The 25,821-nt window shown below is 38.2% G+C and overlaps 3 protein-coding genes across 5 annotated transcripts; all 3 read left to right on the plus strand.

Annotated features, from left to right (window-relative positions):
* The first annotated feature begins 71 nt into the window (after positions 1 to 71).
* Positions 72 to 5,762, plus strand: nprl2 (NPR2 like, GATOR1 complex subunit). The gene is made up of 11 exons (XM_077574401.1): positions 72 to 601; positions 1,033 to 1,124; positions 1,204 to 1,372; positions 1,897 to 2,005; positions 2,454 to 2,590; positions 3,338 to 3,435; positions 3,939 to 3,975; positions 4,177 to 4,270; positions 4,981 to 5,102; positions 5,183 to 5,321; positions 5,395 to 5,762. Exons 1-11 carry the CDS (start codon positions 524 to 526, stop codon positions 5,460 to 5,462), a joined length of 1,143 nt encoding a protein of 380 aa, XP_077430527.1. The 5' UTR covers positions 72 to 523; the 3' UTR covers positions 5,463 to 5,762.
* Positions 5,763 to 6,247: 485 nt separating this feature from the next.
* zmynd10 (zinc finger, MYND-type containing 10) lies at positions 6,248 to 12,767 on the plus strand. Of its 2 annotated transcripts, none has more exons than XM_077574467.1 (12): positions 6,248 to 6,398; positions 7,219 to 7,327; positions 7,962 to 8,078; positions 8,561 to 8,614; positions 8,934 to 9,077; positions 9,152 to 9,240; positions 10,228 to 10,322; positions 10,423 to 10,595; positions 10,960 to 11,085; positions 12,070 to 12,191; positions 12,255 to 12,380; positions 12,460 to 12,767. In XM_077574467.1, the coding sequence occupies exons 2-12, from the start codon at positions 7,256 to 7,258 to the stop codon at positions 12,566 to 12,568; spliced, it is 1,227 nt and encodes a 408-aa protein (XP_077430593.1). In that variant the 5' UTR covers positions 6,248 to 6,398; positions 7,219 to 7,255; the 3' UTR covers positions 12,569 to 12,767. The 2 variants fall into 2 exon arrangements, with proteins under 2 accessions (XP_077430593.1, XP_077430592.1); XM_077574466.1 differs by having other exon boundaries at positions 6,383 to 6,530.
* Positions 12,768 to 14,818: 2,051 nt separating this feature from the next.
* On the plus strand, positions 14,819 to 25,805 carry LOC144056460 (ras association domain-containing protein 1-like). 2 transcript variants are annotated; one of them, XM_077573304.1, is made up of 7 exons: positions 14,819 to 15,075; positions 16,381 to 16,736; positions 17,472 to 17,596; positions 22,434 to 22,538; positions 22,760 to 23,060; positions 23,155 to 23,270; positions 23,967 to 25,805. In XM_077573304.1, the coding sequence occupies exons 1-7, from the start codon at positions 15,035 to 15,037 to the stop codon at positions 24,111 to 24,113; spliced, it is 1,191 nt and encodes a 396-aa protein (XP_077429430.1). In that variant the 5' UTR covers positions 14,819 to 15,034; the 3' UTR covers positions 24,114 to 25,805. The 2 variants fall into 2 exon arrangements, with proteins under 2 accessions (XP_077429430.1, XP_077429431.1); XM_077573305.1 differs by lacking the exons at positions 14,819 to 15,075; positions 16,381 to 16,736; positions 17,472 to 17,596 and adding an exon at positions 18,938 to 19,375.
* The last annotated feature ends 16 nt before the right edge of the window (positions 25,806 to 25,821 follow it).

Consider the following 25,821-nt stretch of genomic DNA (forward strand, 5'->3'; position numbering starts at 1 on the left):
GCAGCGGTGGCTCTGTTGAATAGTGTTGCTTTTAAAGACAGTCGTGATAATGTAGTTTATCGTCACATTGGGCACACAAACTGTGAAACAGCAACGATAGATGAGAGATGGTACTATTTCATACATATAGTTTTGAGTAAACAGTAATAAAGTGATTCTAATTTAAATTTTGAGCTAACTAATAATACAATTGGTATGCTGTGTTATTTTTTACGAGGTGCTATAAATGCACCATTATTGTTTTTCAACAATGTGTCATGTGGCTACAAAATGTTGTTTTGCAGTAGCAAATGTGAAATAACGTTTGAAAAAGGCACAACCGCGCTTTTGTTATGATATGTTTAGGTCGCTAGTACACTGATAATGCTTTTCATCAGGTTACTGCAGTTCTCATGTTAAAACGACAAGCTTAGGTCAGCAGCTGCTTTAAAACGGCAGTCTGGTGCAGAGCCAGATACAATTGGAAGTGGAACATTTTGCTGGTTTAAAGTTACTCAAATAAACGCCGGGTGTTGAGTGTGTTATGGGCATGGACTCTCGAATAGAGTGCATATTCTTTAGCGAGTTTCACCCGACTTTGGGGCCCAAGATAACATATCAGGTGAGTAACACATTTTTGGTGATTTTAAGTACATATCAATCGACCGATCGTTCGGTCAATCGATGTTTCCTCAAATATCAGTATTACTGTTCATCCGTTTATAACTAGAGTGTGTCTGTGTTGTTTATAATTGTGCACATTCAAACTTGTGCTAAATGGAGGTCACCACGCCTGACATAATTAAAAGTACATCTGATTGACACAAATAAGAAATAAAGTTAAGCTGTTCTAATATGCTTAGTGGAAAAACGTTTTTAGTTTCTATATCTTTGACTCTTCTTCTTTTTTTGGATCACAAAAACCTGGCATATGAACGGGGATAGTCATCAATAATGTAATTGGTCACATTTGATGTGCTAGCGTACATTACTATACAGGAAATGATCATGCATTAAAAATATCTGATTATGTCCCATGTCGTTTTACAACAGGTCCCGGAAGAGTACATTTCACGGGAGCTCTTTGACACGGTTCAGGTTTATATTATCACCAAACAGGAGTTGCAGAACAAATTAATAACAGTGTATGGATCTCATAGTTTTATCACGCTGTATTTCCGTCACATCGTTATGCAGCTCAACATCACGTTTGTCTCCCTGCAGCACTGCGATGGGCAAAAAGTTAATCGGGTGTCCAGTGTGTATCGAGCACAAGAAGTACAGTCGTAATGCCCTCCTGTTTAACCTGGGTTTTGTTTGTGATGCACAAACCAACACGTGTGCCCTCGAGCCCATTGTCAAGAAGCTGTCTGGATACCTCACCACACTGGAGGTAAAAAGTTTCGACTTCATTTGAAGCAAGTTGTGCAAATGGGAGTTTCCTGAACCATTGTCACATGGGCTTTTTTCAAAATGTTAGTAACGTTGTGAGTCTTCACCTAACTGAACTGTCTTTTGTTTTTCTTTGATTTTTTTTTAATGCTGGTAAAGAGGCCTTAGGTACTGTGGTTTGGTAGAGGAAGGTTATCCAAAACATGCAAAATTGCTAATCATTTTATTTTATTAGAAGGAAGTGTTTTTACTGTTGATACTGTCACATTTGTTTGTGGGGGGAAAAAAGCAAGCGCTCATAAAAACAATAAAAACATTTTTGCACAATTAAGCAAAATTACAACTCGTGGACACACATTTGTAGAAACGGCCACGATGATTTAAAAAAAAAAGGTTATTTAATTTCACACTTGATGTGAGGGCAGGCATTCCAAAGACACAACTATTTGTATACTTTGTCAGGCTTAATTTAACAAAACACTGTAATTTTCCCTCCACTTAATGTATGTTTGCTGCTCTCGACAGCTGGAGAGTGGATTCGTATCCACTGAAGAGAGCAAACAGAAACTCCTGCCTATAATGTCGACTTTGCTGGAAGAGCTCAACGCTACAGGAGCCTGCACCTTACCTATAGGTATTGTTCATTATCATATCTCATTCACAGAAGTGGCATTGTTTATTGATTCTGTGAATGCAAATGTGCTTTGATCTTTTTTCAAAAGCACTGCCAGTTTTATAATGTGCTTTCTAAGAGCAAGATAGCGCACAAAGGACTATTTGACCATCAACATCTAATTTCTACGAATTCTGATTCTAGGCAGGCATGATGGCGTGTTGTTGATTGCCCCATCCCAAGACAAGTTTTCAGCGATAAATCTTATTATGTTGAAAGATAAATGTGGATCGTAAAATTCAAATTGTCTCCGTTGTTTGCAGAAATGGCTTCTGGAAATGTTTGATTTGTTACAGCCTAGTTAACGAAAAATAACTATTTTGTTTGGATTTTGGCCTTGAAATACATTTGGGGAAGTTTATGACTGCCACCTTGCTTTCTTTCTTTCTTTCTTTCTTTTTTTAAATAGATGAATCCAACACAATCCACTTGAAGCTGATCCCACTGCGAAAGGATCCCCCAGTCGTCCAGGAGTGTGACGTTCCGGTTTTCACCCAGAGCAAAGACCACTTTATTAAGTCCCAGTGGGATCTTACCACGCAGCAGGTGTGCCTTTGTTGCCGCATCTAATGTCGTGCGATATCAGATAAGGCGTGCCTTAATACTAAGAAACTCCAGGACAATGACAGAAAAGACTCTTATCAGTCTCCTGCAGTCATTTCAATGTTATATTGATGATAAGGGATTATACAACAGTCAACAGGATGCTCAGTTGTTTGCATATTCTCGGGTCAAAATTTCTACCGCTTCACCGCATGGATGTTTCAACCTCAGGAAGGTTCTTCATATGACAAAGCATAGTTAATTTGAACATTTACAGACTTTGATCTCAACTACATTGCAATGTCATCTGAAATATAATTTGGTAGGAGGATGAACTGAAAGAGCATTGACGGGAAAACGTACGGATTCCACCCTAGCTATCTTGCAGTGTTGCACTCCAAAAGTGAAAGTAAATATCTTAAAAATTCGACACCCCCACAAGGAAGAGTGTTAAGAACCCTGCAAAGTTTGAATGATTGAAAAAGTAGTTCAATTGAGAATTCAAAATTGTGAAAAATCACGCTATTGCGTCTCTTCTCAAACACTGGGCGTGTCCACTGGAAAATACATTTGGTCTCATTCCAAAATGAATTCTGCACTTAAATGGAGACAGGCCGTGAGATTGTGAGGATTGCCTGGTGTTTGCATATAGCGCTTTAAATGCAGCCCCTTAATCACTTATTGATCATTTTATTGAGTGATTATTTGAGGTTGCAGACCATCCACTCCTGTTCTTTATTCCGCCTCTAGATTCTGCCCTACATCGATGGCTTTCGACACGTGCAAAAAATCTCCGCCGAAGCCGACGTGGAGTTGAATATAGTTCGTATAGCTGTGCAGAATCTGCTGTGAGTGCACTTTATTGAACAGATTAATTGCTGGATGATCTTTGTTAAGGAATTGACTTTGTAATGCAAAGTAAAAGTCTTCAATGGGGATAATGTAATATATGTAATAAATGTCATGTCAGGCTGGTAAGTTGTTACTGCACATTTTATTGTAACAACAATTCTGTGATGACCTTTTCATGTAAAAGCAAAAAAAAAAAATTGTGATTAAACACTTCCAAACCATTTATATGGTAGCACACATGCATGAAAGTTATCCCTTTAACCACTCAACTACTAGTGAGTGAGTTAGCAATAACCAGGTCAAACTTCTTTCTTGCTGAAAATCGACAGCTCAAATGTGCTGCAATTTGCGCCACCTAGAAGCACTCATATTTTGGCCAAAAATAACAATAAATTGATTCAATTGTGCATGCAAAGGTAGCTGCTGTTCTATTTCTCATGTATTTGTTTCAGTAAATGCCACAAGCTGACATGTATATATTTTCCCTTTTTGTTTACAGATATTATGATATTGTGACCCTAGTGTCTATATTCCAGGTACTGTAAAAAGTGAAATTGTCATTGAATTTTATACTATCATTGTGATGTTGTGATAAAGAAAGTTTATGTTTAAGATAGCAAAGAATTGCATATTCATCTTCATTGGAAATGCATTTTATGTAGAAGTTAAAATGTGTTTTTTGCAGGTGGCTTATTGATTTTACTTTTTTTTTTTTTTTGTTATTTGCCCATTTTCAGTACTCCAATGTGTACTGTACCACCCCCAAAGTGCAGAGCCTGATCGATGACAAACTCATCCAGGAGGAATGTCTAAACTACGTCACCAAGCAAGGTAAACAAGAAAAAAAAGCTACAAACATTGTAGGTGAGTGTAGTAGTACAGTTAACCCTTGTTGTTCAGAGGGATTAGGGACCAAACGCCGACACAAAGAGCAGAAATAATAGTTTTGTGTAAAAATAGTTTAACTCATTCACTGCCATTGACGTCAAAAATTCATTTGAACTATTTCTATTAGTTTAACATGTTTTCCGCTTTTGTTAACAACAGTATGAAAACCTAGAAAAATGTTTTTATTATACATTTAGAACACATATAAAATTTATGATTAATCGTGAGTTAACTATTGAAGTCATGCGATTAATTACAATTAAAAATTGTAACCGCCTGACGCGTTTTTGAAAAAAAAAAAAAAAAGATTGTTAAAAATTAGGAGCGTCGGGCGATTACATTTTTTAATTGTAATTAATTGCATGAGTTAACTGACGATTAATCACAAATTTTATATCTGTTCTAAATGAACAATAAAAAAAAATCTAGGTTTTCATACTCTTGTTAACAAAAGTGTAAAAGAAAATTAAACTAATAGAAATAGTTAAAAATCAATATTTGACATCTATAACAGTCAATGGCAGTGAATGAGTTAATGAACTAGCTAATTATGATATATAAATATATATTTTTATTTTTATTTTTTTATTTATTCATTCACTGTGTAATTATTGGAGTATATAATTAATTATCAATATTGTCTTTACCATTAGGTCAGAAACGTCCGAGTGTGAGAGACGTGTTCCAGCTGTACTGCGGTCTGAGTCCAGGAACCACCGTCCGCGACCTTTGTTCTCGCTACTCGCAGCAGCTACAGAGGGTTGATGAGAGGCCAGTGGCTCTCAGAAAAACAACATGATGACGAACTAGGTCAGATGAGGTTTAGTCATGTCAAGTGTTCCCCATTTCAGGAAGCTGATTCAGTTCGGCCTTATGAAGTCTCTGATCCGACGGCTGCAGAAGTACCCTGTCAAGGTGACGCGTGACGAAAGAAACAAGCTCCCTCGCCTCTACACGGGCTGCCATAGTTATGATGAGATCTGCTGCAAAACAGGCATGGATTAATTTTTTCGACTCAATCAGATCAGATCAGCCGGTGTGCTCATTACGCTGCTTTTACTTGGCAGGTGTCAGCTACAAGGAACTAGATGAGCGTTTGGAAAATGACCCCAACATTGTTGTGTACTGGAAGTGACGTGTGCCATCATGAAAGAGACAACTGTTTGATTGACAGATGAAGATTTTACAACCAAAGTGTTAAGCTGCTAATAGCCAAATTGATATTGTGATTCACACAAGGGAGTTCTCCACAATATTCTCCGGAGTTTATGAACTCACAAATAGTGCGAGAATTCATCTTCCGGGATTTCTTCCAGTTTGTCGTCAAAGGAAAATGTCCACAGTATTTTTTTTTCTAATTGCTTAATTTCATTAACACGTATTTAAAATGGCAAAATAGTGTATGATTAATAAAAATAAAAATCATTAACTGTTATTTTCATTCTGTATTTATGTCTACATGTGGTCCTCAGTTGGATTAAAAGAAGACTCTAAAAGAAAAAAAAAACATATTTTTTTCATTCTGTATTTATGTCTACATGTGGTCCTCAGATTAAAAAAAGACTCTAAAAGAAAAAAATATGTATATATTTTTTCATTCTGTATTTATGTCTACATGTGGCCCTCAGTTGGATTAAAAAAAAGACTCTAAAAGAAAACAATTTAAAAAAATGTTGCCAATAGGAAAATAAATATATTTTAAAGAAAAATTATGTACAGTAATGTTAAAAAAAAAAAAAAAGCAAACTTGTCTTAATTTAGTTTGGGGCTTTAAAACAAAACATTTGTCGACATGTGCTTACATAATATAATCAGAACAATCAGTCTGACGCAACAACGTTTAATAAATACATCGGCCAAAAGCACACCATTTCACTTTTCAAAGGTCAGTATTTTTGATTGAATGGGCTCTGATAGGATTGTGCAAGTGTACCTAATCAAGTGTCCCTCCCGTGAGTCTTTATGATGTGGCGCCTCTCAGAGACGTCACAGAGGTACTGCGCTGTCGGTGTTCACTGCTGCTGCCATGACGACCAACAAACCACACTCCGACTGCCGACTGACAACAAACGTAAATTATAATTTTACACTTGACAGGCTGTTAATAACAACAAATGGAGGGCTCGGTGCTGTTGCCAGTGGAGGCGGAGGCGTTCATTGAAAGTTTGGAAATATTTTCTCTCAAAGACGTGGGTTCGACGAGGTAAATTAGCATTGAATTGACAATGATTGGGCTAGATGGTAAAATGGCCAGAATACAGGCGGTTCTCAATTTGGATGCGAATTTGTCAAATTATCTCATAATCCTAACGCCAATGAAACGTAACTACACGATATATTTAGATTTTTGTTTGTTTGTCATCAAACTACAAAATGTTAATTTGAGAACTAAAGTCTCCTCTTTTTCCTGGGCAAGATAAAGTCTTTCAAATAATTTTTTTATTGAGCATTATCTAGAAAACGAAAACTTTTCGACTGACTTCCTGTTTATAACAACAAACTTTATTGATCAGTTTTATGACAACAAACTTTATTGATCAGTTTTATGAGACATCTGGGGGCCTCCATGGAAATCTTAGAACCCTTAAGCAATTGCCTAGTGCTAGCCTAATGCTAAGTCAACCCTGCGCATACAGTTCTTACACTAACAACATGGCTTCAAACAGAAAAGCTAGTTGATGAAATCACAGTCAGCGTTGCCAACTTAGAGATTTGAGCTCTATATTGAGCGACTTTCAACATCCAATTTGCATCTTGCTGTCCCTCAAGTTTGAGAACCGCTGGATAAGTAGCCTAACATTGTATAAAAGCAAAGCATAGCCTATGTTACATGCTCATTTAAAGTGCTTCCATAACAACTGAGCTGACTAACACAAACATATTTTTCCCAGGTGGTTCAGACAACATGAGCACATTGAGAAGCTCAACATGCAGGCAATACTGAGCGCTTCCGCCATATTGGACGAGTACATAAAGGAGATGCTGGTTTCTCATGGAAAGGTGACGCAAGGGTGACACAATAAAGATCACTATTTTTTTAGTCATTTGCTTTTTGCCCTAGGGGTGCCTTGAGATATCGTATGCTGGCATTTCCGCTCTCAGTCGACGGTTACTGTCAAGCTAAGCATAAAACAAAGATGATTGTATATTTAAAGCTTTATTGGCCATTTAAACCACATAGCCTGCTACCTGAATACGAACATACAATTGGAATTTCCATAGGTACACTGGCTAACATTTAGCAGCCTCCAGTACCGTATGTTTGTCTTATAATGGCCATAGCTGGTCAAGGCCTACACACCTGAATGAGCAGCACAATTGAAGGAGAAATTGTGACAAAAATTGAAATCTTTTCAATTGTAATAAATTATGTCATTGTTGTATGTACCGGCCGGTATATGAAATATATCATACAATGCTATTTTTTTTTTTTAAGTGACTTTTTTGTTGTTTTGTGAGGCAGGGACAGATGCATGGTATTTCCATTCATTTCAATAGGGAAAGCTGGTTTGTGGTTCGAGTGTTTTGAGTTAATGAACGTGGTCAAGGAATGGATTTAACTGGTATTTCAAGGCACCACCATACCTAAAAAGAGTGTTTTATATATCCAAAAATGTCTTTTCTCCTTTTGAAGATCTCAGTTCTGGTACATGAAATGATCCTGACTGAAGTGTGGAAGCAAAAAATATTCCCCATCTTATGCCAACTGCAGGACTTCACGCCGAAGAACACGTTTCCTCTTTACATGGTGGTGAGTGGATAGTCATGCAATTCCATCATGAATGTCAATTGGTGACCGACTCTTCAAGTTATTTTAAGAATACCTTCTAAGAATGTGTAATAAAGTTTCGTCAGTACTGTACTACTTTGGAAATAAAATGGAGTGCAATACTTGGTAGCAACCAGAAGAGGGCACTGTGTATTCCGGCTCAACTAGTATACTTGCTAAAGAAGTGTAGTTCCAGATACTGTATACAATGTACCTTGCGATTGACACCACATGCTAGTTCCATGTTTAATTGTTAAGACAACTGTTGGAAATAAATCTTAACATAAAACTATCTTCATCAAAAAGTCAGTTGAACTTTGTGTGGGCTACACATCAGCATTCAACAATAACACCACAGTTCATCAGTCCAGAATGGCCCATGCACACGTTTTGTTCAATGAGTATTCATCCGTTGAGAAATGATGACACGTAGGGCATAAATCATTCTTCCATTTTCCTCCCAGATCCACCATGAAGCCACCATCATCAACTTGCTGGAGACTATCATGTTTCACAAGGTCAGTCGGTGCCTAAAAGAAAAGAAAGAAGTAAAAGGTCTACGCATCAAATGTCAGATTTGAATTTCAAATGAGGCCAAGATTTAAAGAATTACAAGATGATTTCCAACATTAATAACTCAAATGGGGGGAAAATGAGACAGGACATAAAAATAAAATGAGAAAATGTGGTTGTGCACTCTCTCACACCTGACATCATTTCATGTGCCTCTGATTTACCACAAATAAAGTCAAGCTGTTCTAGCAGGCTTAGCGATTTATCTTGGCCTTGTTTTTTTTGTATGTAGACTTTTTATATGCATTTTTTCATTTTGTGTAGGACTCGTGCGAAGCTAGCGACGACTCTGTTCTTGACTTGGTGGATTACTGCCACCGGAAGCTCATCCTGCTGGCCGCGAAGACCGACAAGGACGGCAAGATTACTCACAAGGTGTCCGGCGAGGCGGTTATGTCTTCTAAAGAGGTAAACGAGCGTTGGTTGGGTTTGACGACTAGTTATGAGATCAAGGTGATGATGAGTCTGGCATGTCTCGTAAGGAGTTGCAAGTTCAAGCTGCCGAGCTGGAATTCGACATTTCTTTGAAGGCTCTGAGCGTGCTGCGCTACATCACTGACCACACTGAAAGGTACTGTACAGTGCGGTACTGCCAGAAATGAGATTCAAACCTAGAAATTCTCAACAATGAGTCAGATATGCTAACCACTAGTGCACTGTGCTGCCTTTACAGATAAATCTGTACTGGTAAATATATATATATATATATATATATATATATTTTAGAAAAACCCAGAGATGACCTTGAGTATTAACTCATTCACTGCCATAAATTAATTTAGAAAAAAAAAAGATTATAAAAAATTTGGGGCAATATGCGATTACATTTTTTAATTGTAATTAATCGCATGACTTCACTAGTTAACTCACGATTAATCACAAACTTTATATAGTTCTAAATGCACAATAAAAAAACTATAGGTTTTCATACTCTTGTTAACAAAAGTGGGGAAATTTTTTTTAACTAATAGAAATAGTTAAAATTATTTTTTTACGTTTATAGCTGTCAATGGCAGTCAATGAATTAAAAAAAGAGGAAAAGATAGAAAATTTGGGGCGTCAGACGATTAAAGTTTTTAATTGTAATTAATCGCATGACTTCACTAGTTAACTCACGATTAATCACAAATTTTTTATCGGTTCTAAATGTACAATAAAAAAAATCTAGGTTTTCATACTCTTGTTAACAAAAGTGGGGAATTTTTTTTTTAACTAATAGAAATAGTTAAAATTATTTTTTGACGTTTATAGCTGTCAATGGCAGTGAATTAAAAAAAAGAAGAAAAGATAAAAAATTCGGGGCGTCAGACGATTAAAGTTTTTAATTGTAATTAATCGCATGACTTCACTAGTTAACTCGCGATTAATCACAAATTTCATATCTGTTCTAAATGTACAATAAAAAAATTCTAGGTTTTTATATTCTTGTTAACAAAAGTGGAAAAAAAAAGTTAAACTAATAGAAATTGTTAAAATGATTTTTGACGTTTATAGCCGTCAATGGCAGTGAATGAGTTAACATAATTGTAAAAAGGCCTATATCATTTTCTGTTTACAGTATCAGAGCCATTAACCGAATTCTCTGCACACATAACGTGCCTTGTTTACTGGTGCGCCTGATCGAGTGCTGCCCGTGGAGTCGCTGCACAGCAGGTAAGCGTCGTCATCACGCCACCCGCGTCCTTAGCTTTCCTATTCCACTCTTCCAGTCTTTCCATTCATCCTCTCGCTCACTCTCAACCCCCCCATGCAGATGACGTAGAGAAATACATCAATGGCAAATGGCAGAAGATTCCAGAGGAAGACCGCCTGAAGATGACCAAACTAGACGGGCAGGTCTGGATTTCGCTGTACAATCTGCTCCTTAAGGAAGACTGCCAACGAAAATACGACTTCAACAGTTTCAATAAGGGTCAACTTCTGAAGGTGAAGTTCCTTATATGAATGATTGTATGCATTTATGAGGATTAAGGATCTATCTAAGGAGTTTCACTTTTGGTATTGAACTACTGAAATACATTTCCACATTATTTAAATCTATTGAGCTGTTTATATAGTGAGCACGGCACCGATTTCCTTGTTTGCTTTCTCTGTATTGTTTTGACAAAGAAGCGCCCTCCTGTTTACGCCTTCATCTACTTCCTGTTCATGACACAAGCAGATAAGCTTTGTTACTACCTCCCATCAACTTCCTAATTCTATCTATATGCAACAATTAGTGTTAGCAGATGTTGTCTTTGTGGCGTTGATAGTGGTTTTACACCATTGTACATCCCCTTATGTTTCACAGCTGCGCAGTTTCCTGACTGAGGTGTTGATCGACCAGTTACCCAACTTGGCCGAGCTCCAGCGCGTCCTGGCCCATCTGGCGGTCACAGACCCCGAACTCCCTAGGAAGGAACTCGTTTTAGAGCAGGTATATTTGGAGTGGAACAATTTGGAGTTCTACTAAAATGTGATGCAATGTGATGCATTAAATCTTGCGTTGGCGCCACCTGGTGGTATCTGTGAGTAATTTGGAACCTTTTTTAGAGGGGTTGGCAGTTACTCGAGGATTTTCACTATTTACGCGTCTCTTTTTTTTTTTTTCTGGAGAGCTCAGTATTGTTCATTCGGTAATTTTACCGATTTGACATGTCATCATCATTGCTCTCTTTTTTTTTTTTTTGTATGTGCGTGCGTGTGAGTGTGTATTCATTAGTTCACCTAAAACCTATTAAAAAATCCCATACCGTTCACCTAAACCGAACACTTCCAGCCAGAGTTGTGAGGCCGTCAGGAGACCCGAGGAAGGATCAAAGAAAAGAAAGGGCTCTGTCTCTATCGTCTGCCAATTAGAGAAGTCACTCTACAGCAGGGGTGTCAAACATACGGCTCGCAGGCTAGATCAGGCCCGCAAAGGGGTTTAATCCGGCCCGCGAGACGATTTTGTAAAGTAAAACAATCCAAACATATAAATTCATAATTTCACGAGCAGTCCTCAGATGAGCAAGGCAACTTGCACACGGAATCGTCCTGGATGTCATTATTTTACGGTTTGTTTAAAAAAAACATTTTTAAATAATGGACCGGCATAAACGTGTTAAATACGACACAAATTCAATTACTGGTAACACAAATACATATACGTGTTATTTTTTTGGATCAATATGATTACATTTGAGGGCTGGCCCATAAATAGCGAAAATCGCCGTATAGTTGACAGCCATTGTTTTTAAGTTATATACCAATATTTTACCGATCCGGCCCACTTGGTAATATATTTTCCTCCATGCGGCCACTGAGCTAATATGAGTTTGACACCCCTGCTCTACAGTCATTAGGTACACCTATAAAATCTTGCTTTTGTACTTCTAATTAAAATGTTGCATCGACCTTCTGCTTCTTTTCACATGTAAAGATCCCTGAAATGTGGAACCACATCATGAGAGAGAATTCCGATAAGTGGAAGGCTATCGCGAAGTATCAAGTCAAACAAACATTCAACGCCTCTGAAAAAGACCTGAGGCTGCAGGCACAGAGGTACTAAGAAAAAAAATAAATAGTCCCGGTACATGGATGACAATAATGGTTGTGTTGGACCAGGTTGGCTCAGACGTACAATTTGGACGTGATGGAGAGTTTGCTTCCCGAGAAGCCAAAGTGCGGCTGTTGCGGCAAACAGGCTGCCAAGAGATGCTCTCGATGCCAAGGGGAGTGGTACTGTCACAGGTAAGGCCAGTGACATTGATATTTCATCGTTGTCCCTTGAGTGTGAAATGTTTGTTCACCTCTTGGCTGCTTTTTGTAGAGAATGTCAGGTGAAACACTGGCCAAAACACAAGAAGGCCTGCCAGCTCATGATGGAGGCCAACAAGAGGACCCAGACTGACTTGAGCTGTGAAAACAAAGTGAGATGAGCAGCATACTGTAAACTGGCAAGAGAGTTTACAGTAGAAATGGACAGGCCAGAGCCCAGACCTAATCTGTGAGGTGGTCTCAAAAGAAATAATCCTGATTGGGACTTTTATTTTATTTTTTTTTTGTAATTTCAACAACTCCATGTTTGGTTGAATAAACCACTTCCTCCGTCTTGGAAGAATGTGAAAGTTCATTATACAGATTTGTTTTATTTTTTTATATGTGCATTCATTGCGCAGTCACACATTTTGGTACACCTACATAATGCATGTGATCCAATGTAAGAGCTGGCTCGCATGAACCTTTCTGTGGAGGTAGGTTCCAAATGTTTAACTCTTTGACTGCCAAAAACGTTAAATAACGTTTAGTAAAGTCCTATGGAGGAGTGCCAAAGACGTTAAAAGACGTTTGTTTCAAAACAGAGGTGAAACTAACCATTTTCTATTGTTGATTACTCAAAAACAGAATAAGGTAGAAACAAACTTTTTTTTCTGGGGAAAGATGAGAGTCCAATCTTTCATTTGGTAGTATGTGTGTTTCCATAGTCCAAACACATCATTTTCTGTGGACCTTGAAAGATCAGTCAAAAGATCAGTCAAAATGCTTAAATCGGCTAGCACCCACGGCATCCCGTCTGAAAACGTCTGGCAGTCAAAGAGTTAGAAGCACAGCACACAACATGGCTAGAAGACATTTTACATTATTTTATGTATGACAAAAAAAAGAGCCCCATGGATGGCATGCATTGAACATTGCTTCAAGACATGGTGCCCATTTTTATGTTGCAAAAGCAATGATTTATCCACATGTTGTACAACTCTATACCTGTGTTATGTTCTTCCAAGCTGCAAATATTTTGTCGAATTCACCTTACCTCACATGTATGTAACACATGAGAAATAAGCATGAGCGAGCTGCAGGAGACTTGGACAAGACACTGCCAGCCAAAGCATGCGTTTTGATGACTCATATTTCAACATTTTAAATGTTGATTTCTTAGGAGTCATGTTTACATAATTTTTTTTTTTTTACATAAGGGACATATTTTCCAGGTGGAAATGTCACAATACTTTTCATTCATGCATTAACTTTCACTTTCTGTGTAAGTCAATGCAAATTAACGCTATAGGGAACTTGCAAAAATAATTTTCAAAGCTTGTTTGGTATCAGGAGAAATAAAGCAAGTATCTGAAGGAAAAATCGAAGTGCAAACTTATTTTGAATAGCATTTTCTATCAAGGAAAAATTGATTGAAATCAGAAATTCGATTTTTGTGAGATCGTCCCATTAACTCATTCACTGCCATTGACGGCTATAAACGTCAAAAAATATATTTTAACTATTTCTATTAGTTTAACATTTTTCCCACTTTTGTTAAGAGTATGAAAACCTAGATTTTTTTTTATTGTATTAGAACAGATATAAAATTTGTGATTAATCGTGAATTAACTAGTGAAGTCATGCAATTCATTTAGATTAAAAATGGTAATCGCCTGACACCCTAATTTTTAATAATCTTTTTTAAAAAAAAGATGATAAAAAATTGGGGGGAAAATAATTACAATTTTATTTCTTTTTCTAAAAAAAATATAAGATTATTAAAAATTAGGAGTGTCAGGTGATTTTTTTTTATCGTAATTAATCTCATGACTTCACTAGTTAACTCACGATTAATCACAAATTTGATATCTGTTCTAAATGTACAAAAAAACGTTTTTTCTAGGTTTTCATGCTCTTGTTAACAAAAGCAGAATTTTTTTTTTAACTAATGGAATGTATGACGTCTATAGCCGTCAATGGCAGTGAATATGTTAAAAGGCTACTTGAGAGCAATGATTCACAAAGTGTGGTGTGACTACCAATATAATTTACAACAATGTTGGCCAGTTATAAAGTATTTATTTGGTTTGTAGCATACTTGGCATAAAAGGTTTAGGAACTGCTCCAGAGCCCCTAAAAATTGAGTTACTCAGCATAAAATATAAATCATTACATATAAATGTATTTTGGAAGTGTACAAAGGCAAAATAAAGTCAATTTGCGCAAATTAGGCATTTATGACGTTTTGCAACTTTTTATTTAACAATTATGCACATGTTATTAATACAGAAAAAAATTAAGACGCCAGTGGGAATTTTTAAACATTCAATATAAAGTTGTTTGCGGGTGGGCTTTTTCACGCCCCCTTTTCACGACCTCCTTGAAAACATCCCGGATGTTGCTACAGCTCATCTGCTGATTCTTCCTCCCCTCATCATCCTCCTGTAACTTCAACCCTGTGTAGTCAAACTACTTAGATGTTAACGGAGCGCCCTCCTCCGTGATGGCACCGGGCAGAGCCGGAAGAAGCGATCGCGGGTGACGGCGTGCTTCCTTCGACCTCCAGACGCGACGCCGAGAGAAGAAACTCCTTCTCGGCCCGGCCGAGATGTCTGGCGCGGAAAGTTTTTTTCTTCGGATGGAAGATGTTTTTCAAACAAAGCGCTTATCTTTCTCATCTTCTGGGGTGAGTCAGATTCCACGATAACACGCCGAACAATACAATTTGAAGAAAGTGTTTATAACGTGACAACGAAATGGGGCAACATTGTGGATAACAGTCATTAAAATTGAGCTGTTTATTCATGAGCTTAGTTGCGGCGAGGTACTTTTTGCAGTCTGCTGACATCGCGACTTAGCTAAGATGTTTTTGTATTCTTCGTGTCCTGTAGGAAACCTTGGCTTCAAAGTTTAAAACACATTTTTAACTCATACTTGTGTGTACCCCCCCCCCCCCCCGTTTGTGTAGGCGACTGTTATTCAAATTGACAGGAAAAAAATCAACTCAGTACAGCAAAGGGTAGCTTTTTATTAGCTAGAACTTTAAAATACATTCATGCATCAGCAGAGTTTCACAACCTTTATTGAGTCAAGGGACCACAGTTGTTCTTGAATTTTTTCACACCAAGTACCACCGACAATTATTTTGCATAGTAGGAAAAAACAAGACTTTTATTTTAAAAAAGAAAGAAAGAAGAAGCAGATTTGCACATTTGGAACATTAAGATTTGATTTTTTTTAGTTTTTTAAAGAAAACTACCTCTACGTAATTAAATAACAATTCATTTCAAATGTACTACATATGAAAGCAAAATAACAATTTGTGTCTAAATTAAAGTTTATAAACAGTCCTTAAAAATTAAATTGATGTATGCAATAAATGTATTGTAGCCTACTGAAAAAAGTCAAATACAAAGGAACTGTACTTAGGCAGTGATTATTATTATTATTATTATTATTATTATTATTATTATTATTATTATTATTATTATTATTATTATTATTATTATTATTATTATTATTACCACTAGAGGGAGCCAGCGTACCACTAGTGACATTAGTACCAGACTTTAAGAATTACTACTAGAAAAAGAAATCTCACAGAACACACCCTAACAAAAATAAAATAAAATAGATTTTTTGGGGGAAAAAATCTAACATCCATAAACCAATGCTTCCATTAGAATTGCTGCGAAATATAAGCGTCTAGGAATAAATTAGTTATTATTATAGTTTCATGGAACAATCAGAATTTAGGTTCTAAACATAGGTGAGTGCTTCTTCTAGTGTTTGGGCCAATTATAAACAATTCACTGAGCATAATATTATCATAGATGCTCAAGTTGGAGCTGTTTCTATTATTTTCGTTATCTTACTTAGCTCCTCAAAAGGGGCATATAAGAGTTGGTAGAATTTAGCAGCTTTGTGAAGGCAGTTTCTACACAGAGTTACTTAGTCTTTCATTGTTTTCTGGTGTTTTGCTGTCTCTTAGTGACCATGGAGGTGTAGAGGTCGGAAGTGACACAATGTCCATGGGGGAGTTCATCGAGCTGCGTGACCTGAGGCCCGGCGGGGAGCAGATCCAGCTGACGGCAGCGTGCTCGCCCCGCTCCCCTCCGCGTTTGGAGAGAGCCAACGCCCTGAGGATCAGCCCGGGGAAGGTGCCGGATCTGCTGAGCCGGGCGGGCATCATCCGGGTCCTGAGCAGCTGCGAGCTGGACCGGCACCTGGCAGAGGAGACCGGGGAGGGCCACGAATTCCAGCCTTGCAGCCACGCTCAGCCCACGTGGTGCGACCTGTGCGGGGACTTCATCTGGGGCCTCTACAAACAGAGCTTGCGCTGTGCCAGTGAGTTCACCAATATTTGTGACGGAAATATGGATGATAGTGAAATAAAATGGCAATTGGAAGCCACTTGCCAGACATTTCTGAAATGTCAAACTCGCTACCATTGTCTGTACGCTTCTCTTGCATAAGACGCTATCTTCAAGAATGAAACAAAAATGTTGAACTTCCTGTTCTTCAGCAAAAACCCACACAAAGAGACGCCAGTGGTTTATGTTATGTAGAAAGTGCAATCAGATGCCTATACAGTTATTATGAACCATAACGCTAACGCTTAACAATGCGCCTGCTGATAATAGTAACAGCAATCTTATTTTCATTTGAACAAAAGTAAGAAACAGTAATGTCACATGATCTTAAAAGCTAATCATTTTTCATTGTGGTTACAGACTAAACATTTTTATGTCACAGCCAAAATTATTACCACAATTATCAGTATTCTCACCATATTACTAAAAGAAAAATCAAAACAAAGATAGATGCACTCCCACAAAAATCCTTGACATTGTGTACTTTTTGACATTAGAAAGTATAAACAGCAATAACCAAAATTAATTTTTATGCATGCATTTTCACGTTAAACTATTTCATCTCATTCATAGTTTCTTGTTCCACTGCCGCTGCAATGACCATAATGGCCACTAGTGGACTTTTTTTTTTCAGATGACAGCAATGCAACAAATTTGTGTGTTAATGTAATTCTACTTGTGTCGTGTGTGAAACCTTCCATTCCTCCAGATTGCAAGTTCACATGCCACTACCGCTGTCGTCCCCTGATCCGCTTAGACTGCAGCTGGGATCGAGGTTCTTCCACTGATCACACATTGGTTGTGGAGCACACCATCGAAACAGACACCAATGTGGTAAGGAACCTGGTATCTCAAATCATGGAGTTTACACTTCACTAATTTAGTAGTTTTCTCATTCGTTACCTCCACCGAGGATTATTATTTCATTGTGGATGTGGGCAAAATTGTTGCTACCCGAGAAAAACTCGGGCAGTGGTCACAGAAATAAGTTAAATCTGACATAAGTAATTATGAACAAAACAAAAAAAAAAAGAAAATCAGACATTGCTTTTGAATTGTGGTTCAACAGAATTATATATATATATAAAAAAGACTAATGAAACAAGAAAGATAGAACCCTGAGAAAAAAATTGCAAATAATTTAACCATAGGAACATGTTCGCACAAGGTGTGTCCTCTAATTAGCATCACAGGTGTCTTCAAACTTTTAATGTGGACTGACCAAAAGTATAGATTATTGGACAAATCAGAAATTTGCCAAATTGTTACTTGGTAAAGTAAATATGTTCTTTAGCATCCTCCAAATGATCATATATGCCCAATGCCGACTGCCCGACGTATTTACAAAGGGAAGTACTGTACAGGCAGTCGGGGAAGTGCGTTAATGTTGACAAACAGTTAAGTAACAACTTGTGTAAGGTTTTCTCAATAGGTGAATTCTTACAGTCTCATCCTCATCGACATGCACAAGTAATACAAGAGGCAATAAATTATTTATTAACAGTAAAAACATCCAATGTGGTAGTAAAACCTGACATGACATGACATGACAACAAAAAACTACACGCATACACTTACAGCTGTAACACACGCACAGTTTACACATTGCTTGGTTATCCTCATGTTATGCAGATATTATCAAACATTTTAAAACATACAACAAAGTGAACAATTAGGCCTCGGCGCATGCTGAGACCAATTGTGCCATTATAAATGAGAAAATGTTCTCAGTGGGTTAAAGCAAAGCAGCACATCAGTCTTCAAATCGGTTATGTGGGCAAACTGTCGCCATTATCATTGTGTTTGATGGCAACGTCACGTGACCATTTTGGCGGTTACTTCTGACGTTGTTTGTCCAGTCACGAAACGCCTCTTATAATGTTGGAAGTTTTTTTTTCTTTTCGACCCCCCCTAACTTCATGAGCTGATTAGACGCCATTGCCGGTGATGGCACCGTCACGTGACCGCTTTAGCGCTTTTAGGGGCACGTGAGACGGGCCTAGTCGCCCACCACCCCCACCCCCAACCCGGCGTCGTTTATCCAATCAGGAAGCGTGACAGACTCGCAATGTCGCTAACGGTTGTCGCTCGTCCAATCAGAAAGTGCTGCGCTGGAGTTGTGTATTTTCCAAAGCCAACGGTCTAATGGGCGAGGCCACGGGCCGGGCGGGGTTTCCATACAAGTGCATCCTGTTTCTCACAGTAACATTTTGTCGAGCGGAAACGTGGCCGGTTTGAGACGTCACGAGAGAGATTAGCTAACGGTTATCAGCTATTTATAACTAGACTATCAAGTTGTTTAAGGTAGTTTATTGCCTTTTTAGATTGTCCAGCTGTCGAAAGTTAGCAAAGAAGTTTTGGATTTGACTAACTGCTCAATTGGAACGGATCGTAAGTGGCTTAGCGATCGATTCTCAGCCCATCATCACCATGTCAAGCACGGCCAGTAGCGCGGACAAGTCGCCCTCCTTCGAGAAGACCTGGGGCAGCTCCACCAGCAGTGGATACTGCAGCGACGAAGCGGCCGACTCCGATAGCGAGTTCGAGCAGTATTTCACTGCCCGCACTTCCTTCTTCCCCAAGGGCCGCAAAGCGACCGCGCACGTCAAGAAGGTGAGAGGCAACAAAATAAATAACAATAGAGGGGGAAAACAATAACAAAAGTGTTGGCAGTTAAATGTGGGTGTTGCGCTTCGCTTCTTTGACGGTAGTGCTTAAAATTCCGAGTTGTCCCTGAATGCGTCGTATCCCATAAAGCTTGATGAGTTGACCGTTGTTTTTCAGTTAAAAATAGACTTGGGATTCATGTTGTGTTATTTTGTTAAAATCTGGTTATTTTCATGTTTGTTTTAGCGTGGTAATTTGTTTTAGTTAACCACTAGACTTACTTGGAGTTTTGCGCTTTGATTTGGTTAAAAGTAGATTTGTGTGTCCGTTTTTGGTAATAGTTTACTTAAATATGGTCGTTTTATCGTTCTTTAATTGTTTGAGACCACAAGAACAAACAATTTAGAAAAACAAAAAAACAGAATGACAGCAAATAAATGTGGAAGTTATGCTTCGCTTCCTCTTTAGCAACAGAGTACTCAACTTTCCAGTAGTCCATGAACACCCCTTTCTAATGTACTGTGCTGTCAGATAGTCATTGATTTTTATTTTTTTAGTTAAGAAAAGACAACACAAACTGGCGGTCATAAATAGGTTTAACAATGGTCTATTGAGCTGTGACAGATTGTATTGGGTTTGATGTTGTGTTAAGTCCTAGTTTGGATAAATATTGTGAGCTGAAGCAACCATAGGCGCCACCATTACAGTATTCCTCAAAGATACCAAAGATGAAGAGTCTGCAAAATCAAAGAGTTTGGGACAATGATGCAACCGCAATTGTCTGATTTTCGGAAGTCTTAATGGCCTTTTTTTTTTTTTTGCACATACTGACATGGACAATTAGTGCCGTATTCCACCATAATCAATGGCCACATGAGATAGAATAAAATAATATATGCAAAAAGACATTTTAAAGTGTTACCAACTAGCACACAGTTTCACTGTAAAGTCGTATTTGGTGACGATGATCTCCTCTCATATTTCCAAGTATACACCCACCATTCATTGACTTCTGGAATGTTTTACTTCACTACTCATTCTTGCATCATAGATGATTCATGGGATGTTGTGAAATTTTATGTTGTGGTAGTCCGCACCCACACAGCCATCACTTGCTTTCTCAGTTTGGTTTTACCCCCATCAGTGTTATTGGAAAGCTGCACCTGGGTCTCTTAATTGATTTATTGATCAGTTTACAGCATCACTTTAACACTTCAATTGGCCTTGAGGAGTGATATTATTGATCTTATTCTTTATTTTTGCCCATTGAATGCTTCCTTTTCTCCCCTAATGTAGGTCTCAGTATTAAACATTTAAGATACATTCTCTAAACTGAGTGAAACGCTGACACTTTGCCACTTTATTAAGAGGGGTATTGATCATTAGGATTTTAAATATCATAGTAAGATGTTCTTCTTCGTTGTATCCCGATGCAGGAAATGCCAGTTGGCCTGAGCAAACAGGAAAAAGCCCATTTCGTGTAATGCAGTAATGAGTTGAACGTGACTCGCCGAAGAGTCAGCTGACCTCACAGGATGTCTGCTTTACAAGGGAGGGCATTGTATCTCCCACCGGCGGGGGCTATTTTTGCATGAACACTCGCTGAAGGAATGCACTGTTGAGCTTTTGCTCACAGTCATTGCAAACAGCTGCAACTTGTACCATAGCACCCCACCACCGCCACCCCTCCCTCGTCCACCCATCGGCCCTCCCACAGTTGCAAGGCGCAGGCGCGGAACAAGAATGGATGGCGTCACTTTTGCCTGCGTTGGCAGGATGTGGGTCTGATGCAACCAGTGCTTGCCAACGCAAACAAAAAGCCCTTTCAAGCCTTTTTAAGTACATCATTAACAAGATACAACTAGGGCTGTGCAATTAATCAAAATTAAATTACAATTTCAATTATTACATTCCACAATTACGAAATTGGCATAATCGTGAACGGAAATAAAAAAATATTAATACTTATTTTGAGTTGTTTAAATGTATACATTTGCACATTTTTTTTTATTTTAAAATAACTAATTTAATAAATCTTGTTTGGTCCAAAATACATTTGCATAACTACAATGTTTCAAAGAAATTTGTCTTAATATTTTTTACGTTTTTAACATTTTCTTGTTTTGCACCAAGAAACAAATGATCGTCCTAATTGTTAATTCAGTTATTACCAAATTAATCTTGATTAATATTTTCTTCACAGTCGAGCAGCCCTAGATACAACTTATTAGTATTATTTTTTTTACAAAAGGTGATTTGCAACGTTTTTGTTAAAGACATGAAAAACAAAACAAAATGTTAGCAGAAGTTAAATCCTACTTTGTATAATGTGGAAGTTTTAAAACAAACAATTCACTCTGATTTAGGATTCCTGTAGCAAATTAACAAAAGTGCATTATAAAACTGACAACACTCTTGAGTTTTTAGTGTTTGTTTAAAATGAAGTGAAAACTAATAAAGATAACTTAATAGTTAAGCATTACTCTATGAAGTTGGAGAATAGGGTTTTCCTATCAATTGATATTGCTTTTTTTTACCTATTCAAAAATTAGAAAAAATATTAAATTAATTTAAGATATAATACAACAGGGAAAATAAACCTTATGAATTCACGGAATAATTGCATTCTAATGATTCTTAACTCTTTGACTGCCAGACGTTTTCAGAAAAGGGATGCCGTGGGTGCCAGCCGATTTTAAGTATTTTGACTGATCTTTCAAGGTCCACAGAAAATTATGTGTTTGGACTATGGAAACACACATACTACCAAATGAAAGATTGGACTCTCATCTTTCATCAGAAAAAAAAGTTTGTTTCTACCTTATTCCGTTTTTCAGTAATCAACAATAGCAAATGGTTAGTTTCACCTCTGTTTTGAAACAAACGTCTTTTAACGTCTTTGGCACTCCTCCATAGGATTTTACTAAACGTTATTTAACGTTTTTGGCAGTCAAAGAGTTAATTCTGACAGGAAGCCGTTTCCTGGTAATGTTTGTGGATGGAACACTTGAAGTCTTGAGATGTAAACACCCCCCCCCCCCCCCCCTCACTTCTCTTCCTTCAGGATGAACCAACTGAATGTGGCAAGCAGGTGTTGACCACTGCTGATACTCAGAAGAAGGTCAAGGAGTACAACACTCAGATCAATAGCAATCTGTTCATGAATATGGTGAGTGTTTAGCGCATATCAAAAGTCTACACACCCCTGTTCAAATGCCATTTCGTGATAGGAAATAATTAGAGCAAGGTAAGATGTTTCAAAACATTTTCCATCATTACGCATATCTAAAATCTAATATATAACACAAATGAAAATGTGAAGCATTTCTAGAGAGAGGAAGTGTAAACAAAACGACTAACACAGTTGTAATGGTTTGTCCCCGTGCGCAGAACAAAGACGGTTCCTTCACCGGCTTCATTAAAGTGCAGTTCAAACTGGCGCGGCCCGTGTCGGTCATGCACCCGAAGAAAGGCGGCGGCGGCGGCGGTGCGCAGAATGCCGGCTCCAGGAAGAGTGCCGGTGTGAAGCGGCGTACCTCCTTCTACCTGCCCAAAGACGCGTCCAAGCACTTGCACATCAGCTCGCGCACGTCTGCACGCGAAGTCATTGAGGCCCTGTTGAAAAAGTTCACCGTGGTCGACAATCCCGGCAAGTTCGCTCTGTTTGAGCGCAGCGAGCGCCACGACCAAGGTAACGCACACGTTCATACAAATCCTTCATTTTTTGAATCTCGCTTTAGTTCTTTAAATTGTTTTTAAATCAAGCTTGTGTTTTTCGCTTACAGTTTACATTCGCAAGTTGTCTGACAATGAGCGTCCCCTACCTCTGCGATTGTGCGCTGGACCCAACGAGAAGGCGCTCAGCCTTGTTCTGAAGGAGAATGAGACTGGAGAAGTCAATGTGAGTGTTTCATTGTTTCTTTGAAGCTTTTATGCTATGCTAGCTTACTATTTGAATTAGTGCTCATCAAACTGGTTCCATTAACTCATCCATTGCCATTGACGGCTATAGACATAAAAAAATCATTTGAACTATTTCTATTAGTTTAACATTTTTTTTCACTTTTGTTAACAAAAGTATGAAAACCTAGAAAAAAAATTGTCTTAATCTCAAACCTGACGCAAAAAAAAAAAAAAAAAATTAGGGGTGTCAGGCGATAATTTTTTTGTGCTCATCAAACTGGTTCCATTAACTCATCCATTGCCATTGACGGCTATAGACATAAAAAAATCATTTGAACTAATTCTATTAGTTTAACATTTCTTTTTCACTTTTGTTAACAAAAGTATGAAAACCTAGAAAAAAAATTGTCTTAATCTCAAACCTGACGCAAAAAAAAATTAGGGGTGTCAGGCGATAATTTTTTTAAATCATAATTAATCGCATCACTAGTTAACTCACGATTAATCACAAATTTTATACCTGTTCTAAATGTACAATTAAAAAAAATCTAGGTTTTCATACTCTTGCTAACAAAAGTGGAAACAAATGTTAAATAGAAATAGTTCAAATGAATTTTTGACGTCTATAGCCGTCAATGGCAGTGAATGAGTTAACCACTGTGCTACAGCTAATCCCGTGTCATTTCGTTTGCAGTGGGACGCCTTTTCCACGCCAGAACTGAAGAACTTCCTGCTCATCCTGAAGCGCGAGGAAGAGGAGCACATCAAGCAGATCGTGGAGCGCTACAAAGTGGCTCGCGCCAAAATGCAGGAGGCGTTGCGCGGCTCCACCCCGGGCTGAACAAAGCGCTGCGTGACGGGGCCTGGAACGTAGCACCTCTTAGGCTGGACCGTGGACTTTCCAACGACCAGTCGCTGATGCACGTGACGCTCCCCCGTAAATGAACGAAAACTAAAAACACCTCTTGGGTGAACGAGAGCGTGAAAGCGGCGCAAGACGATGAGAGCGTGCGAGAGAGAGAACGCTGACGCGAATGAGCGTGTGAGATGATGCGAGAAGCAGTGCCTGACACCTGGAGAGTCTGATGTGCCTGAGAGAATGAGTTGAGACCAATGAGGACTGGCGGATGGGGTTGTCGACTACCCAATTTTTAGTTTTATTTAGTAAACCTCATTTTATTTTCACATAATTTGTGCCACTGTCTTAATTCTGGCATGTTGCAACTGTGCGACATCCAGAAACAGTGCACCAGTTTAGCACATTCCTGTTTAAAAACAAAATCGGTAACATCTGAATTCTTGCGGCACACAGAAGCAAAAAGCCTAATGTTAAATTCTTAAGTATCAATAGGTGCTCATTGCAAGTAGCCACTCCAGTCTGGCCATGTCCTCTACACCCATCATGGGTGCAACTCTTCTTATTGAATTGTTTTCATTTTTTTTTTTCCACTGTCAATTTGTGAGTGAAGTGGTTGCGTGGACATTGTTGTGCGATGCTGAATGTCAGCGAGTAGCACCAGTGTTATTCACTCGGATCGACTGTGAATGTGAATGAATTTTTATTGCACAGTACACAAGTTCCACTTGAAGCTGTTCTTTTTTACATGTTGTTGACCTTACCCCCTGTTCTTTCATGTTGATGACTTCTTTCCCCTGTCCTTCAAACACATCACTTTGTATTTGTTTAATGCACACAAGCACTTGTTGGCCAGTACTGTTAGGTGCACACAGAATAATGCAACCGTCCTGCAGATTACTTATTTATACAATCCGGCCATCCTTTTTCTATAGTGCTTATCAAAACTTATAGTTGACTTGATTGTGCTTGTCTGATCCTATCCCTGCCGACTGTTGGTGAGAGAAGCGAAGCCCTCCCTGCAATTGACAGGTCCAGGTTGTACCGTTTCTCTTGCCAATAAGGGATTTAACGATAACGGCAATATCCTGATATCGCAATATTAAAACTGCTATAATAACGTAGTTGTCGTGTCACGATATTAAAAGCAGCACATCTGTTAAAAAAGTCAGGTTGCTAGTACCCCCTAGTGGCTATTTTTTTTTTGTGCAGTTTAATTTTTATAAGGCATGTTTTGCCCTACAGTTTAAAATCGATGTGGAGGAATTCAATATATACGTGCATTTTTTTGGGGGGGTTGTATGAGCTCTTTTTGTTTTTATATCACCAGCCTCCCCATAATATCGTGCTAATCATCGTATTGTGAGTTCCATATCGTGATAATATTGTACGTATCGTGACGTTTGGATATCGTTACAGCCCTACTTGCCAAAAGGTCAAACTCGGCTCACCTGCCAACCAAGTGTGGATAAGCACTGTAGCAAAAAGATGGCTACGTTTAGGCGGAGAGATGATATCATCACTTATATTTTATATAAAGTATGTTTTATTAGAGAACAATAGGAGGACTGTTGTGTAAACCGGTGCCTAATTTAGTGGACATTCAAGTGGCTTTATCACATCCTTTCAAATGTGACAAATGTGCACTACTCTGAATAAAGTCTATCAGGATGTTTATGTTTTTTGTCTCTCT

This window comes from Vanacampus margaritifer, chromosome 8 (genome assembly GCF_051991255.1).
Source record: "Vanacampus margaritifer isolate UIUO_Vmar chromosome 8, RoL_Vmar_1.0, whole genome shotgun sequence".
Taxonomy (NCBI): Eukaryota; Metazoa; Chordata; class Actinopteri; order Syngnathiformes; family Syngnathidae; genus Vanacampus; species Vanacampus margaritifer.